This window comes from Grosmannia clavigera (assembly GCF_000143105.1).
Source record: "Grosmannia clavigera kw1407 unplaced genomic scaffold GCSC_97, whole genome shotgun sequence".
Lineage (NCBI taxonomy): Eukaryota > Fungi > Ascomycota > Sordariomycetes > Ophiostomatales > Ophiostomataceae > Leptographium > Leptographium clavigerum.
This window is the reverse complement of record NW_014040560.1, coordinates 1,264,895-1,281,737: the sequence shown is the minus strand read 5'-3', so window position 1 is coordinate 1,281,737 and position 16,843 is coordinate 1,264,895. Positions and strand designations below refer to the sequence as shown.

General features: G+C 52.3%; 4 protein-coding genes across 4 annotated transcripts; all 4 read right to left on the bottom strand.

Annotated features, from left to right (window-relative positions):
• Positions 1 to 141: 141 nt before the first annotated feature.
• On the bottom strand, positions 142 to 2,118 carry CMQ_4473 (glucanase b; the record flags this gene model as incomplete). Its single annotated transcript, XM_014312629.1, has 1 exon — positions 142 to 2,118. One exon carries the CDS (start codon positions 2,116 to 2,118, stop codon positions 142 to 144), a length of 1,977 nt encoding a protein of 658 aa, XP_014168104.1.
• A 1,607-nt stretch (positions 2,119 to 3,725) lies between these two features.
• Positions 3,726 to 4,880, bottom strand: CMQ_4672 (glycoside hydrolase, family 16; the record flags this gene model as incomplete). Its single annotated transcript, XM_014312828.1, has 2 exons — positions 3,726 to 4,379; positions 4,458 to 4,880. The coding sequence occupies 2 exons, from the start codon at positions 4,878 to 4,880 to the stop codon at positions 3,726 to 3,728; spliced, it is 1,077 nt and encodes a 358-aa protein (XP_014168303.1).
• A 3,956-nt stretch (positions 4,881 to 8,836) lies between these two features.
• Positions 8,837 to 11,434, bottom strand: CMQ_4569 (c2h2 finger domain containing protein; the record flags this gene model as incomplete). The annotated part of the gene is made up of 4 exons (XM_014312725.1): positions 8,837 to 8,978; positions 9,038 to 10,565; positions 10,631 to 11,206; positions 11,281 to 11,434. 4 exons carry the CDS (start codon positions 11,432 to 11,434, stop codon positions 8,837 to 8,839), a joined length of 2,400 nt encoding a protein of 799 aa, XP_014168200.1.
• Positions 11,435 to 16,351: 4,917 nt separating this feature from the next.
• CMQ_4583 (uncharacterized protein) lies at positions 16,352 to 16,600 on the bottom strand (the record flags this gene model as incomplete). The annotated part of the gene is made up of 1 exon (XM_014312739.1): positions 16,352 to 16,600. The coding sequence occupies one exon, from the start codon at positions 16,598 to 16,600 to the stop codon at positions 16,352 to 16,354; it is 249 nt and encodes an 82-aa protein (XP_014168214.1).
• Between the last annotated feature and the right edge of the window lie 243 nt (positions 16,601 to 16,843).

Sequence of the window (16,843 nt, the reverse complement as noted above, 5' to 3'; positions counted from 1 at the left end):
CAGGCAGTCAACAATGGGTGATGTCTAGTATGGGCATGGTAACAGGAATAGGGCTGGGAATACGGAAGGGGATGCATATGGATATGTACTTTGTTGTATGCACAGATGGAGAGTGTATGTGTAGGGGAGAATGAAAGGGTATCATTTGGACGGTGTTGCCACAGTGTTGGAAGGAAGGAGACCAGCGCTGTCCTTTCCGGCCAACGCCGTCACAACGGTGGTCGCCAATGGCGACACGCCGGCAGCGACATACAGCAGCAGCAGCATGCTGGCCACAGCAGTGCGCACCAACAGCGGTCGTACAATGGCCGATGTGGCCACCGAAATCACACCTGAGGCCACTGCCTTGACGGCCGGCGCTGCAGCCACAGAGGCCCAGACCTTGCCCACGGGCAAGGCCACTGATCGCGGCACGACAGCCCAGGCAGACTGGAGCCCGGCACACAGCAGTCCCCAGAGACACTGCAGCACCTGGTGGAGCAGGAGGAGAAGCCGGGCGCGCGATCGCGGCACTGTGCCTGGGAGAGCCGGCTGGCCCTTGTTCTTGGTGTCGGCTGCTGCCTGGTAGTAAGAGAGATCGCCCTTCTCAAGGTCGATCTTGCTCAGGTCTGTTGCTGGCTGTTGATACTGCGGCTCGGTCTCGACAGAGGTGTAGAAAGGAGCCACGGCCTGCGGCACGAGCTGCTGCTGTTCCATCGGCGGCGAGGACACCATCCGGCGGTGGTGACGACGACCTCCGACAAGCTGGCGACCCGGACGAGCCATCTCGCGCAAGCGGACGGGCGTTGCCCGGGTCTTGGCCATTCTGGTGGTGGTAGATGTGATAGATGTCTTGGATGTGGAGCTGGTGCCGCCACCACCAATGTAGACGGTCAGAAGCTCCGGGGAACCGCTAGAGACAGCGCCAGACTGGTCGGTGCCGTTGGTCGGCGTGACGTCGTCGTAGGGAAACGCATAGCCGCGGCCGTCGAGGTTGGTGGCGTGCAGGATGCGGGCATAGTGGTTCGTGGGGCTGGTCTGGTAGTAGTTAGAAGCCGAGAAACCATCTGGCTGGTCGGTGTCGGTCAACAGGGTGCTGCGGTTGAAGGCAGCCGACAGACGGGCCGCCAGGTTGCCCATCTCGTCAGTGGTGGTGGCAAAGGGGCCCGAGCTGCAGGAGAAGATGTCTGCGGCCGACGGCTGGGCAAACGAGCCGATACCGGCAAAAGTCAGCGTGCTGGAGTCGGCATCGACTTGGCCGGTCGCCGTGCCCCAGGTGTACTGCGTGTCGACGGTGAGGGTGCTGTTCGCGTACATGGCCCAGACAGCATCGACGTAGGACTGGTAGTAGCCGTCAAAGAGGCTGCTGTCCATGACGATGCCCGAGTTGGGTGACAGTGCCCGCAGAAAGGACGTTGTGCCGCCCGACGACACCTGCACCACCAGTCGGTCCCAGCCGGCACAGTCGAGCCGCTGCTGCGCCTGCAGAGCCTCACACACCGTCGTGAGACCGTCAGTCGGCAAGCCCTCGACCGTCTGCGTCGCCGTGCCGTCTGAGCTGGTCAGCTCCAGGGCTACCGGAATGCTGACAAAGTCGACGTATGTGATGTTGGCAAACAGCTCAACCGTGTTCAAGGAGAACTCGCAAAAGTCCCACTGTGTCGTGTAGTTGGGGTCAGCCGAGTTCGTCACCGACGGCTCCACCAGCACCGCTCCGGTTGAGCCCCGGTTGAGCAGAAAGGTCAACGGCGTGTCCTGCGAGAACCAGATGCGTGCTCCCACCAGCTGCGGTACCATGATCGTGCGCGTGCTTCCCGGTGCGCCAACTGCAATGGCCACGTCTGCCTGCAGCACAGCCTGGTCGGTTGTCGGATTCGCCGGGTAGTACGATGACGACCCGTCGCTCTGCAGCAGCCACACCGCGTTGTCGTTGTTGATGTCCAGACCTGTCACCGAAACGTACAGGTTTTCTGATGTCGTGTTGTTCTTCAGAGCAATCTGCACCGTCGAGGCCGTCGATGATGAGTCTTCCACATCGGCCGTGTATGACGTATTGCTGGTACTGGTGCTAGAAGTGCTAGGCGCCTTGAGAATACCATCCTTGGTTTGGATGTCGATGCAGTCGTCGACAGTCGACATTTTGAAGAAGATCTTGACTCGTCAATATTTCTGATGTGTGTGGTTATGTTACTTGCAGTATTGTCCTCCTCTTTACCACGCCGTGAATATCAATGTCGTATGAAATCTAGATGCTGATACAATCTTATGGAGAATAGGGTGATTTGGATCAGAAACCCAGATCGAATAAAGGGATTGCGGTGCCCTTTTATCTCACGATTTCTGTCTCGGCAAGATCGCCTCCTCACCGGTCACCTTCTGCTCCTCGACTTACTTTTGCCTCCTCCGCCTCCCGTCTGTATGCTGCCAGCCATTTCGTTTTGGCTCATTCTGCCAGCTCCAGTGCAGATACTCCGAGGCTGGAATGTAGCCCACCTCTGTCAAAATTGTTGCTGGCCGGTAAACGGTACACCGGACCACTAGGCAACGTGGACTGTGTCTTATCGTAACATCTTTTGGCATAAGTTCGTGCACAGGTATGTGACTAACGACCTGACTGGTATGCAGGCCATCTGCCACTACATCAGTCCAAAAAATGACCCCTGTCGACTCATCTCTGCCCCCAATTATCCTACCTTTCTGAGGAATGTTGTTAGTATGACAGCTAATCATCGTGGCTAGCAGTGCGAGGTTGGAAGAAGTTAACGAGTGCCGTCCAAGGAAGTACTGGGAACAAAGAAGAAGCACGTCCTCTGCGTCTGGAGACGAGCAAATTCTAAGGCACAAGCCACGGTGGTATGAAGCATGATAGTAATATGGTGTGGCCGGGTTGCAATATGCACAACTGCCGAGCTAACAATACCAACTTGAAAATTTGATAATCTAGGAAGGCGCGACCTGAACACTTACACCTCTGAATCTGGAACACATCAGCTCCACTTTCTATCTTTGGACGATCAAATGGCTATGCCTATTCTCATGACCAGCAGGATAAGAAAGCATGCAAGTGGTTGCAGTTTCTAGATGGCCGAAAGTCCTTATTAGACCCGACGATGGAGAAGGCTCGAAGAAATCTTTTCAACAGGAGCAATATTATCCTGTGTGTAATGTGATTGGCCTGTTGTGTGCTGTTAGGCCTGAAAATGGCTTGAGAGAATTTGCGCCAGACGGAAATCAGGAAGTCCGCGTCGAAGTACAGCCATCACGGACTAGCTGTGGCGAATTGCTTTGTAGTTCAGCATAGAACGCACGTAATGAGATATAACACTAGCAATCCCGTTCGTTGCTCACAGCCACGATACCATAATTCAAGAGGTTGACAATCTCATCGAACCTCACTCCCAACCAGACAGGAGTGATATGTGTAGACATAAACAATGATGTGCTAATCCCCAGATTGTGAAAGCGAGTGAAGATACTCTTTGATGAGGGCCTAGAAGTGGACAACGTTGTTACTTCCACTAAACAAGGTGATGGCACGTCCAGACACTTGTCTTTTTTGCGAACTCGGACAAGATACAAAGAAAAATTCCCGTGTCTTCGTATCTAATTGTACGATCGCCGAACCTCGGTACAACAACTTACTATGCCTGGAGTAGGTCATTACGTCGTATGCTTGATTCTACTCGCTGCTCCACATCCACCAAGTAAGATATGCCCGTTAACACATATCATCAATGATGCGGGCTTCACCAAATGTCTAGGCCCCAGCCAGCAGTAACAAGAACAGTGGCTAAAAGCGACAGCACAAAGACACCGGGCGCTTGGGTTGTACCGGCACTATTCATACCAGACACTGTCTGATTGTTTGTCATGTTGTCCTGAGAGGAAAAAAACCATCCAGACGGCGTGTTATTTGTTGCTGTCACCTCCGGTATACTGCATATAGCACCAGGCACGGTGGCATCACGGCACCGGCCATGCCAGTCTTGCTGGCGCTGCAACGCAGACGAGTTAAAGTATGCCTTTACGTAGGACACGGTGGTAATGGCGTTCTGAGTGGGCGGACCGCCAGACCAAAGCGCATTTCCATTGCTCCAATGCTCTAACGAGAGATGGCCGGAGTGAGTAGGCACATTCCCGCCATCGATCCGGCCCAGAAATTGATTGTCTGCATAGAAAAGCACCCTCCCTGGTAGAAAATCAAACCGGTATTCGTGAAAGTTGCCTGTCGGGTCAAATGGAAGGTACGCTATAATGAAGCCAGGTGTAATCTGAGCATTGTATCCCATCTCGGCAGCCTCGCGGGACTGGATCACAAGATTCACGGGATAGCTGCTGTTACTGGAATTGTAGTCCTTGGATAAGAATTCCATGTCAATCTCCTGTGTGTCGTTGAAATACTAGTATTTGTTCATGTGAGTCATCCGATTTTTGCTTAATTTGGAACGGTGTTGGGGACATCCATAGCTTCAGCATACCCAAAAAAAGGCGGAACAGGTGCCCGGCACATTGGTCAACTTCATGCCAGCACGGAATGTGCCGAATAAGATATCCATTCGGTTGCTGCCGATCTCAGAAACAGGAACCATGTTGCTTTCGAGGTCGGCCTTCACGACAAGATCAAGCCCCGCTGGGTTTCCATTTCTGTCTGTGCCATCCTCAACCTTGCCGTCTGTGATTGGATCCGTGTATACGTTTTCTATGCTGTACATCTCGCTATAGCTACCGCGATTTCTCTCTTTGGTAACATTAAAGGCCTGTCGCATCCAGTCGGTATTTGTAGATATGTCTGATAGATGGGCGAAATCAGTCTCGATCAGATCGGTAAATATAAATTCGTCATCGTCTATCACGGCCGAATATCCACAGTCGCAATCGGCAAGAGCGAGGCGGGTAAACATTGTCAGCATTATAAGACCGGCAGTCATCAGTACCGACGTGGCACATCTCGTAGTCGGCCACGGCAATGAGGGGGGAGTTATTCGGCAGCGCTGTGCCATTTCTGTCGGGCATGAGCAGAGATGCCCATGAGACCTTGACGGAGTACGCTTGCAGTTTTCTGGGAAGTCTTGGATATGTGGAGGTTTTGGGTCCTTTATGTCACCAGCGTTATTTGCCCCTCGGTCGAAGATTTGCCAGGAAATTCCAGCACGAGAGCGATGTGCGGAGAGGGGGAGGAAAGCGTTGGCAACAGACCAAGAAAAAAGCAAACGAATTTGCGAGAGCGGTGTTTAAAGAGAATTTATCCAGTGATAGTTACGCAGGAAAATTAAGCACGGAGTAAGTTATGACAGGAAGCAGATAAGGGAAAAGACTTGGGTTGACGAATTGTCGAGAAAGGCTCTCGTATGGATTCGAAGGATACAAAATACACTGGCACTGCGTCACTGAAAATATTGAAGCCTACTTTGTAAGAGCAGGACGAGGAAATATGGTAAGACGGGAAGGCATGCGAGTAAGGGGCTCGGAACTAAGGACAGAGAACGTGTTAGTCACTCGTTTTCGGCTGGCTGCCTGCAGCGTTGCACAAGGTGCCCATTGAGGAAGTACGACCAGTTTCAGCTGACCTCCAAGACGTGTGGAAGACTATTTCGGGAAACATATGGAGAGCGTTATCGGGGTAGGATAACATGTCTTCGTACGCCGGTAATCACTTAGACAGTACTCACCCTATATGCCTCTGCTTAACAAAGAAATCAAGCAAGAAGCAAGGCTAAGTAATGACCAATAACGAGAGGCTGCTTATAAGAGGGAGCTTACTCCGTACAAGACTCAGTTGAAGCTAACAGACGAATGGCAAAAAAGGTTGCAGACGAAAAATTACACCGCCCGCAGAAAATTTTCGCCTACTCAGACCTATATAAGGTTGGATCTCCCGCCGCCCATTCTAGGATTTCTTTTCTCTTTTTTTCTTCATGACGACAATACTTCAGAGAATCATTTCTATAGTTTTTGTCCTCTACATTGTTCTTTAGAACAGAAGCAGTACCCACCCGGGTTGATGACTTAAATCCTCGACTTGCCCATTGTTTGCGAAACGAACAAAGCTTTGCTTTTGACCCTCGCACTGCCTGCAAAGGTGGCGGTTCAGGACTTGTCCAGGACTGTATTAGAGGGTGGTGATGAGCTATACCCTAGATTTGGGTTTCTCCTTTGTGAGAACTCTGCTGGGGTGGGTGCCGATGGACGTCTGACCGGTCTTTTTTTTTTCATTGTGCTCTCAAGCTTGTTTTTGGGACACGAAGAAGAAAACGTTTTGGAGTTCTAAATTGGAGAGCTTATGACAACGTTGATCTTTCTGTGCCTCGTTTCCATGCAATCAGAAAACTGTACGCTCGTGTCTTTAAAGGTATGCTCCTGGTATTTTACAGCAGGGTGCAGTGTCTTCGATTAATATGGATACTTTTACGGAGCGCAGATATTAGATACAAGTGCGATACAAGTCCCGAGTTATGACGTCTATTTTAGAGCTTGCAGATGCGATAAGTAATGAATATTGTGGCTGGCAGAAGCACGGATCTGTCTCTTTAGAGACCGCTTCTAATATGTCTGGGGATTGTGGTTTTTAGGTTAAATATCCTACCTTACCATTGTAAGTTTGTGCTGCTGCTGTCAGTAGCCTCATCGGTTCACTTTATGTTCAGTATTTTTATTTTACACGACACACGACTGATCTTTATAGTTTTAGGACAGTCGTTTTCTTATTCCGTGAATAACCATGTAAGCTCTGAAGTGATGGCAGCTGATCGGGAGTGGATGGATTTTCAAACTTGCAAAACTGAACCTGTAATGCGTAAAAAATAGTTACTACAGCATCGTTGGCAATAAAACGCCGTCTGCTACGGTTAAATCTTCGAAGCGTATTCATTTATCTGTTGGTTTTTATATTCTATCATATACATATTAAAACATGTACAAATAAGACACAATCAACATTACCACCACTCTTCTTTATAACAGTCTGTGGCACAGGAAAACTGACTGCCCATTTGTGACATTGGCACATTGCGCGATAAGGTCCTTCAGACAGCGTGGCTTTCTTGCTGTCAGCGGCGAGGGGCACAAGTCCGTAGGCCTGAGAGAAGATAAGGAGGAATCAGGACTCATCGGATGGAACGTGACCTTTATAAGAACATCTAGTACCACTGTCCAGGAACGCTAAAGTATGGTATATTTGTGTGAGCTGATCGCTGCTTTTATGAGGAAGCCGTTAGGGTCAAGCTTGCCTTCATGCTGGTTGGCCTACGGCCTAGCCAACAACAGCCAGCCGTACAGGGCTCAACGCGAAAGTATAACGTTGGCATAGACGCCGTTCAGATGGCGGTTGCTCTGATGGCGTCGCTCGAATGCTCGGCAAATGCCGCACTCAAGTAACGTTATCCTTGCATTGTAAACTTTCTTCCAACTGACGCAGACTAGATGCCGGTCGAACCAGTCAGATCTAGTGAGCTCTATGAACTCGTCTACCCAAAGTTTAGGCACTACCAAAAGAATATGCTTCAAGTCCGTCAAAGAGCAGGTACGTCGGGAAAGGGGACTCAAGGCTAGGCATATTACAAAAATACACAACTAATGGAACAAGTCGCGACTCAGTAAGACGGATTTAGAAACTTACCTTTGGCATGTGCCTTTCAGTTTTTTGACTATCTAAGCGACGTAGATCGATCTGATTACAGCACAGGGAAGGACTAGCGATTGCATCTCTGCAATCAGATTCTGCTTGGATGGCCTTTCCGGACTTAAGACGACAAACATCGCAGGACATACGCCAGGCCACTTCTGGCTTTTCCTTTTCTCTGATATACCAGCATCCGACTATCACGCACATTTTATAAAGGGTTAGATTGCTAAAGGCTCTGATTATTCAACGCACGAATTAGATGGTATCCAAAGACTAGCAAACAATATAAGCATCGCAACAAACAAACACAAGCAACGCATACAGCTAATTGTCCAATCTGCAATGAGCGGTGGTGGGCGCTTTCCTTTGCCTCGCCTTTTTTTTTCATTTTCCGCCATCCGCTTTTCGTTTTGAACCCGTAACACTCGCACACACCCCGGCCGTCATTTCGTCATCTCTCCCTTCGATAAGCTTTCAGCTATGCATACGCAGGGAGTTACACGTCGGGAGACGATGAAAAGGAAAATAAAGCAAAACAGTATGAAAGACACGCAGCTAACATAATGGACCGATCAACGAACACATACTGAGGAGATATAAGATAGAGCGAGCGAGAGAGAGAGAAACAATCTGTATATCGAACAAGATATCGGAGGAGATGTAGAAGCGAAGAGAAGAAGTAGGTAGAGAAGAGAAGTGGGGTGTTTGGCCACTGAGAGAGCATCAAACGACACCAGCATTAAAACATAGCCAGTAGGGGATGCCGTAGCTAATAAAACAAAGATTGTGAAAATCTTCCTCATGGACCAGCCAACAGTTTCGTTCGCAGATATTAGTGGTAGGCTTCGTCAAAAATGCCCAGAGACCATCCGGTTCTGGGATCCAGAGAAACCCGAGTTGCCCAATCCTGCCCCTATTAGTTGCCAGGTGACCGTCCACCATGTATGCAGACGCGCTAAATGCAATATGGCCCAGCGAGGGCAAAGACAGCCGCAAAAGGGAAAGCAAAGACAAAGTAGTCAAAATGAAACAAGACAGGAAAGCAGGCGATGAAAAGAGAAGAAGAAAACACCGAACAAAAAGCAAATAGGAATAGTACTCCCACGTGACCCTCTTTCTGCCTTCACGCCGAAGCCGACCAACCGGAAAACAATAAGAAAATAAAGCATATCCCAAACAGCCACTCTTGTCTCCACCGTTCCACCAAAAAGCGAGATCGTTCAGGGTCGTTCAAATCTAATAGCACACGCTATCCTCATCAGCGCCTTGTGACGTCATGGACGGTGTCGAGACACCAGAGGACGCTTCGATGTCATCCACATAGCCTACAAGGGCCTGCGAGTGAAGTCGGAACGACTCGCCCATGAGTCGTGTAATGCTGCAATGCTAATGTTAGCCACTCGCTCAAAAGTACGGCGAAAAGAGAAAAGTACGTACCCCCAAACCACAACCTCATCAAGCATTGAGCCCCACAGCCGGGCCACAATCGAGCTCAGTTGCGAAGCAAACGCCTCTTCGAGGTCCTTGTCGAACAGTTGCCGGATCTGATCGTACATCTTCAACTCCTCATCCGTAGCCGGCTCTTCGTCATGTTCCAGGCGATAGAGCCAGAGGCTGAGAATGATCATGAGATCCATGCCGCACAATGGGTGCTCGATGCTCCAGTTTGTCGGCGAGGTCCGGGCAACCCAGCGTACGCCCTGAACCACAGCGGTCTCGATGCAGTTGTAGCACTCCTGGATGACCTTCAACATTTCGCTCGAGCGCTTGACCTTGTCGCGCGCGTTGGACATTGCAGCCGCCACTTCGTACGAGTCATGGTAGCGCAGAGCCTCCTGCACTGTCTTCAGATCAACCTCTAGCCGTGCACGCGCATTGCGATACATGGCCTTCGCATTGAAGGTCAGCGGGTGCCCTTTGTGCGGTGCACTCAATGAAACTGATGAAGCTTCAGGCTCGCAGAGCTCGAGGGATTTCTCCCACGTCTCCAGAGCCAGGCGAAGCTTGTATTCAGTGACCACATCCTGTAGAGCTTCCGGACTGCGCTTGTGGTACCACACTTCGAGGAAGAGGGCATTGATCATTACACGCGTAGCAAAGGCGCTGTACTTCAAAGGCTCGCCCTGAAACAGATTATCATGGGCTTCCATAATTGTCACGTTGGTTGCCGACTTGAGCTGTTCCTGCCATGAGACCTCGTCCGCCACTTGCAGGTTCCATAGAGCCTCCGTAGACGGCAACAGGAGATCCTCGAACTCATTGAAGCTGATGGCGGGAGTGTGGTTGTACGAGAGCGTCAACAGACCGAAAAAGATGTAGACTGCATAGTAGGTACGACGGCAGCCCTCGTCCTCAACCCATTCAGTCCTTGTTGGCGGTCGGCCCTCCCGAGCTTCCTGTCTAAGCTTCAATTCGTAGCGGTTGCCAGAAACCATGTTTGCGAGCAGGCTCTTGATGGAGCAGGCCCACTCCAGACCCTTCGGGTCACCGCTCCAGCTTGAAAAGATCATGTTCAGCAGAGAGCTCTGCATGGTCCAAAGCGGGCATTTGCGCGAGCTGAAGTTCTCCTTGTGCTGCAGAAACTGGTTCACCAGTACTTTAGATCCAATGTGTAGGATATAAGCCTGTTCTTGATCAAAGGCATACAAAGCACCGATTGACAAGACTGCCAACAACATCGAAGGCGATGTCTTCGACGGGTCGAAGGATGCCGGATGCAGGAAAGGCAGGTGGTGGTGGAACAGACCGAAGTACGTTGACAGATAACGGTTGATGGCCGCGAGGGTAGGCACACGAAAGCCTTCTGGAAGGGCATGCTCCGAGTCACCGTTCCGAATGTTGTCCAGGATGATGTTGCGCTCGTCATCACTGTTAACCTGGGGCAGCTTAAAGCCGGTGGGTGCCGGGGGCAGCTCAGGACTGTGCTGGCGGTCTGACTGGTACGGCGAAGGTGATGCGGCAGACCCTGGAGAAAGACAAAAGTTAGTCGATTGTCTTGGGCTCAATCAAGATGAGACACAGGGCACAAACCATTCATATTGTGACCAGCCATGGGTGGCAGCGCAGCCGACAGAGCCTGATTGGCGTTGGAGAGGGTATACGGCGGCTGAGTATCGTAAGCACCAGAAGTACTCGAGGCGATGGAGTGGGACTTTGAATCCACAGACTGTGCCAAAAACGAGTCCCATTGGGGAATAGCAATGGCACCGGACGGATAAGTGACAGCTGGTTCCATCATGGCGGACCCGTTCTGGGAGTAGGAGGGAAGGCCAGTGCTACTTTCGTACGAACTGCCATTGGGACGAGCAGACGCCGTGGCCTTGTGGTGCAGATCTGCCACCAACATAGCAGCAGTTTCGACATCAAAGATCCCCTCGCTGCTTGCCTCCAGTTGCTCGATCGCAGCCGTGTCAATGGCGGCGATAGACTTGGACGGACCGCTGACGGCGCGCGTCTTCGTCACACCTCCGCCACGGCGCTTTCCATCACTGTGCAAGGGAACACCACCATCTTTGGCGTGAACGGTCCGGTCATGGCGGAGAAGAAGATCGCGGCGCACAAATGTGCTCCGACACTTCATGCACTTAAACGGCCTCTCCTTGGTATCTGAAGAAGCGGTCAGTCAATCTGATCTGAGAGCTAAGCAAAGACAATGCCGTCTCTCCTCATGGTCTACTTACGCGATCGCTCATGGCGGCTGCGATGTTCACTTCTACTAAATGCTCGGTTGCAGAACTGGCATTTGTACTTCCTCTCCGGTGCGAGTGAGGGCTTCCGCGTGGCAGGGGCCGGCGAGCCGGTAGTGGGCATAACGGCAACGCTTGCACCAGGCATTTTGGCGACTGCCGTTGGCGATTGCGGAGTCGTGAACGTGAGTGTTTGTGTCTAGTTTACTATCCAATTGCTGGCAAGCGGAAAGCAGGCCAACACGACACAGTAATTAGTGTCTTCTTGGGTGTCTCTTTCTCGACGAGCCTCCGACGCTGATGGTGGACGGCGACGGCGACGTTGGCGACGGAGATGAGAAGAGCGACGACGACAAACAACAGCAGCAGCAGAAGTGGGCGATGGACAGGCCTTGGAAGCCGACAAAGTGTCCCTCTTAGAAACGATGGTTGAAATCGCCCCCCAACACCTCTCTCGCACACGCGCTCCCGTGGGATTTAAAGGGTGTCTTTTTGACTCTGGTAATTGTTGTAGATCATTTGTGTTGATATCCGGGTCATAGGAGGAATCGATATGGGGGTGGGTAGGGGAGAATGATGGCGTAGGTCGGGAGGGGGTCTGAAAGGCGACGACGATGTCTGTGGCCGGAGCAATGTTCGAAAAGTTGCAAAGTCGGCCTGGCTGGAAAGCTGGACCGGCAGTGAGTTGTGTGTGGGAAGTTGGGGGAACCGAATGTGGTTGATGCCTGCCTCTGCAAGGTCAGATTTTCGTAAAGGGCGTGAGTGTTGAGTTGTAGGTTGAAGATGAGATCGTGAAAAGTGGGAGTGGAAAGAGGAGAAAAAATAGAGGGAAGAGGGGTGAAGGAGGGAGGAGGGATTTTTCGCGGAAGAAAAGGAGGGGAGACGGGAACGCGCAGGGAGGGAATAACAGAGTGCTGCGGTTATGGAGCAGTGGAAGGAGGGGAGCAACGCTTTAGCGGGAGGGGTGTTATTCTTTGGGATACATGGTATTCTCAGCCAGGAAGTTAGTGGCTCGTACGAAGGAGATGGCGGGGGTTGGAGGGGCGCTTGGTGTGAGAGACTTAGCACAGTGCGCGACAGCCCTTGGAGGTTGAGGGGCTGTCGATGTGGCTCTCGCAGGCGCCTTAATGTGCTAAAAAGGGGTACCACACACACTGGATGTAGCGATGGAGAGGCGGTATTTGCTGGCGGCCGGCACAGCGGTGATGGCTGGTGTGCCGGTGTGGTGGGAAGGAATGCTCCTATGAAACTTCGTTCGTTTTTGGCAAGTCTACGAGTATCGCCGTCAGTGTGGGGCACTGTGCGCTCTGCTATTGGGAGGATCGAATAACAATAGGGGGGCAAGCACAGGAAGCAGTAGCCCACATATTCCCTATTTCGAATAACCCATTAATTCCGGGAGATTTAAATTGGCCCCGGAAGTACAAGCTACGAGCGGTAGCCCCTAGCACCGGCTATCCAGGCGGTCACAGCAAGGGCTGCTAGGTACAAGCTACACGGCAGGCCTGTGTCGCTCTCTCGTCCTTCCCGGGGTGGCGTGGTGGGGTTCTTGGTATCTTCGGGGCAAGAGCGAGTGGCATCACAGGGTCTTTCAAGGAGGGAGATTTCGGACGGGCTGTTCTTGTTCCCCTCCCCCGCCGACTCTGCTCTCTGCTGTGTGCGAGGGCGAGCTCTGTCTGGTGCTGGGACTGTCAAAAGAAGATTGGCATTCTGCATTCGCCCTAGGGCGCAAAAGCAGACAGACGTAAGATCCGTATCGGGCCACCGCCAAAGCGCCACTGCTCGAGCGCACTGCGTTGTCATTGCAGCCAGCTACGTCAGGACGTCGGCCTTGAGCTCGTTCGCGTAAAGCGACTGGAAGGCGCGAGGCATGTGACGCAACAAGTCAGCTGCCTAGCAGGTGCGAGAAGGAGAAAAAAGGAGACGGGTGTCGTGCGCACGAAAAAAGCGGAAGGAGAGAATGCGCAATCCGCCACCGCCTGAAAGTGAGGCTGCTGCAGCGAGGAGCGGGTTTCTCAGCCAATCCCCTCGATCGCTACTTCGGAGCGCAGCGTGCTCCAAACTGCGCTAAACCCCACGGTACACTGCAGTAGCCGAGCGCGCTCCATTCAAAGGTTGCCGCTTGTCTCGCCTGCAGCATGCCGTTTGGAGAAGACACAGAAGATACGTGTCGTATGCACGACGAGGCGGGCGCTCGTGTCGTCCGTACAGCCTCACGTGCCATGTTTTTTGGCCTGCTGATGGGCAGATGAACACCACGTCGCGTCCTATCGAGCAAGCAACAGCCCGCAGTAGCGAGACTTGGCCGGCGGTGTCGGCTGAGGAACGTCGTAGGTGAGGGGTTCAAGGGCCGTTGCGCGCTGCTGTTGCCCCTCATTTAACGAGGGCGCTGTTGGGGCGCTGTTTGGGTTCGCTTGCGTGCGATTGACACCGCCCAGCAGAGTGGCGGAAACAAGCAGCATCATCCCCTAGCATCCCCCACTTCGCGCAGGAACATGTGCGATACGAGTGCTCGTAATATTACATAGTAGCGAGAGAGAGCGTGTGCCCGCAAAGGCGGGACGCAAAGTGCGCCGTGTTCCTACGTCGTATGTGCGAGCTTCAGCGAGACCGATTGGCCAACAAGATGAGAAAGGGGGCCTGTGTTGTCACCCTCCCGTCGCATAGCAGCAATACTCGTGTCAATCGCACAAAATTATACGTCGTACAGCTGCGGCGCTGTTATGCAGCAGATACACCCAGCCGTTATGGAAGCTGCAGATCTGCGTGGGTTGCATCTACTATGTACAAGTGAGATACTTCCAGACAGCGCAGGCCGCCCTTGTCATTTCAATTGTCTCTCCACTGTGGGAACGGCGAGCCGGATCTGTACTAAGGCATCCCGGAGCTTGCTTCCGCCGCGTTAGGGTGCCGAGAAATGAAATGCCAGTGTTTTTCCCTCTCATTTTGGGATGCAACGGCACTAGTTTGGCTGTTCCATCTTAAAATATATTTGGGGCATGAGTCAGTTAAGCAGGGGACCCGGACAGCAAGGTACGGAGTACGGAGTACACGTACTCCTTGTGCGACACCCGCAAATCTCAGGCTTCTGGCAAAGTTCTACGACGCATCGTAGCATACGAGGGTCCCGTCTGCCTCTCCGGAAGATAAGAGGTACCCATAATGCCAGGCTGAAGTTTTCGCATTCTACAACGTAAGAGCACACAGTTATGGAGGTACTCCGTACGAGTTTGATCTTAGCTGAACAGCCCAAATTTGTCGAGGCGCCAGTGCATTATTCAATCATACGAATACATGAAAAAAGAAAAGAAGAAAAACAGTCTTGTAGCTCTGGCGATCCACACGCATCAGTGTGTCCCGTCGACTCGTCCTAGGGAGTGTCCCTATCGCCTTTCATCTTGTCGGGACAGGAGGACGAAAGAGAACTACATACGGAGTAGTAACAGTCGAATCTGAACTCGCGGAACAGCCGAGATGTGTTGCAGCCGGAAATTTGGATTGCAGGGGTCAAAAGGGGAATGCCCTCTGTTTTCTTTTCCACAGCTACTCCACATATACTCAGAGTCAGCATTCATAGCACTGCCAATTTCACCGACATTCATGGAGAGCTACGACTAAAGCAGACTACCAAGATACATAGTACACACACTCCGAGCTCCGTATAATAGATAAGAATCGGCCTTGCACATACGGAGCAGATCCAGCCCTTGATATCTTTATAACGCGCCTTGATCTGTCCGCGAGAGCGTGGGGGTTCTCATCTCTGCACTTGCTATGTTCGGTATAGAGGCGACGGAAAAAGGAAAAACGACGCCGTCGCCATCCTCGTAAACGAATGTGCCACCAGCCCCCCTATAGCCAAGATGCGAATATACGGAGGGGTCGCAAGCTACTCGTATACTCGTAATGCTTGTGTGTCGTACGGAGTACGAGTACGGAGTACTTGTAACACGTATAACCACTCCGTACTCCGTAATGAGATACATCGCTACCCCTGGCGCCTCCCTTGCAATGCCATTCATTCCCTTCTAGAACCTGCCTGCAAGGAGATTGCGGCGAACATCCGAGCATGCCCTTGTTCTTACTATGTATGGAGCGATCCCCGTTCTGAACGAGTTTTCGTTCCCTACTCCGTACTCCGTACTATGTACTAAGATACACATAGCAGGACCAGCCCCGTGGTTCCGGGCTCTGGGCTTCGCGAATCATCCTTGTGCGGAGGATTTCTCGCCAGGAGATGTGTACGGGTATAAACCACCTATGGAGCATCCCGTGCTGGATCTGTGAGCAGCACGCAACGCCGACACGGACAGAGGATCAGCTATCGAGGATACGTGTACGCCACGGGTTTTTTTCTCTCTCTTTTCCAGGCCGGCCAGCCAACGGAAAAGCTTGCCCCGTGTACTCCGTAAAGGACTTTTACTATGCTCCATGCGCGTACTGCCTGGTCCCTGCTAGTGTACGAGAACTTATGGATATATCTTACTATAACACGTGTCTGACTCCTCCTTGGCGGGCTTCAACGCCTGCAGCTGGCCGGCCAGCCAGGTCAGGCACTCCCCCCCCTGCGCTACGTGCTGGGCACTTGTGCATAAAGAGCCCAAGGACCCACGGTCTAGTGTCCTTTTGGCATAGCGAGACGTCCCGTTCCCATCAAACTACGCTGACCGACCCGGCCGCCATTACCGGGCCTCTTACTGGCAGGGCCATAGTCGCAGGTGCAGGCGGATTCACCGTCTTTTCGGGTCCATGGAACGAAGCGCAAGCCCATTTCCTCTCTTTGTCAACAGACAGCGGCGACGAACGTGAGAGATCGTTTTCCATGCGGCCCGCCATATCTCGGCGAATGCCGGGGAGTGCTTTTTTCTCTTCCCCGTGGATTATCTTTGATAAGGAAGGTGGACGTAAAGTCGGTGAAAGAAATGCTGTCAAGATCAAAACTAATTTGCAAGACCAACAGCCTCTCTGTTTTTGCCCTACTCGCCAAAGGGCCTGTCCAGGCATCGTTCCATTTCCCGGGGCAATGCACGTAATCGAGTAGCACCGCTCGTTGCCGTCTCCAAGTTCAGCTGGCGAGCTGGGCAATGAAGGCTGCCGTGTTACCCTGGTCGCCGTTCGCAGCGGCTCTCTCTGGACATGCTTTGATCGGTCGCCCTATCTGGCCGCCTGGCTGCGGGATCGCCGACATTTGGGCGGCCTGCTGCCATAATACCACTTCTGTTCTTCTTTGGACCTGCACGGCCAGACATGCGGTGAACATCTGGGTTATGCGCGTTCGTCCAAAAGCGACGTGGTTCTGGAGTCCATCCGGCATGCCGGTGCACTAGCCAGACACACTGCCCCCCCGGTTCCTGCATTCTGCGACGTACCTGTAGCCCACCCATCAGGTGCCATACTGTGTATGCCAGTGTGGCCTGGAGGGAGTCGGTGAGGTGCTGTGCAAAACAGCCTCCATCGGTCGATAACCCACCCCATCACACCGTCTTCGCGGCCGCTGACACTCGTGATGCACCTAAAAGTGCAATGCGCCTAAAGATGACAGCAACATCGATCCAGA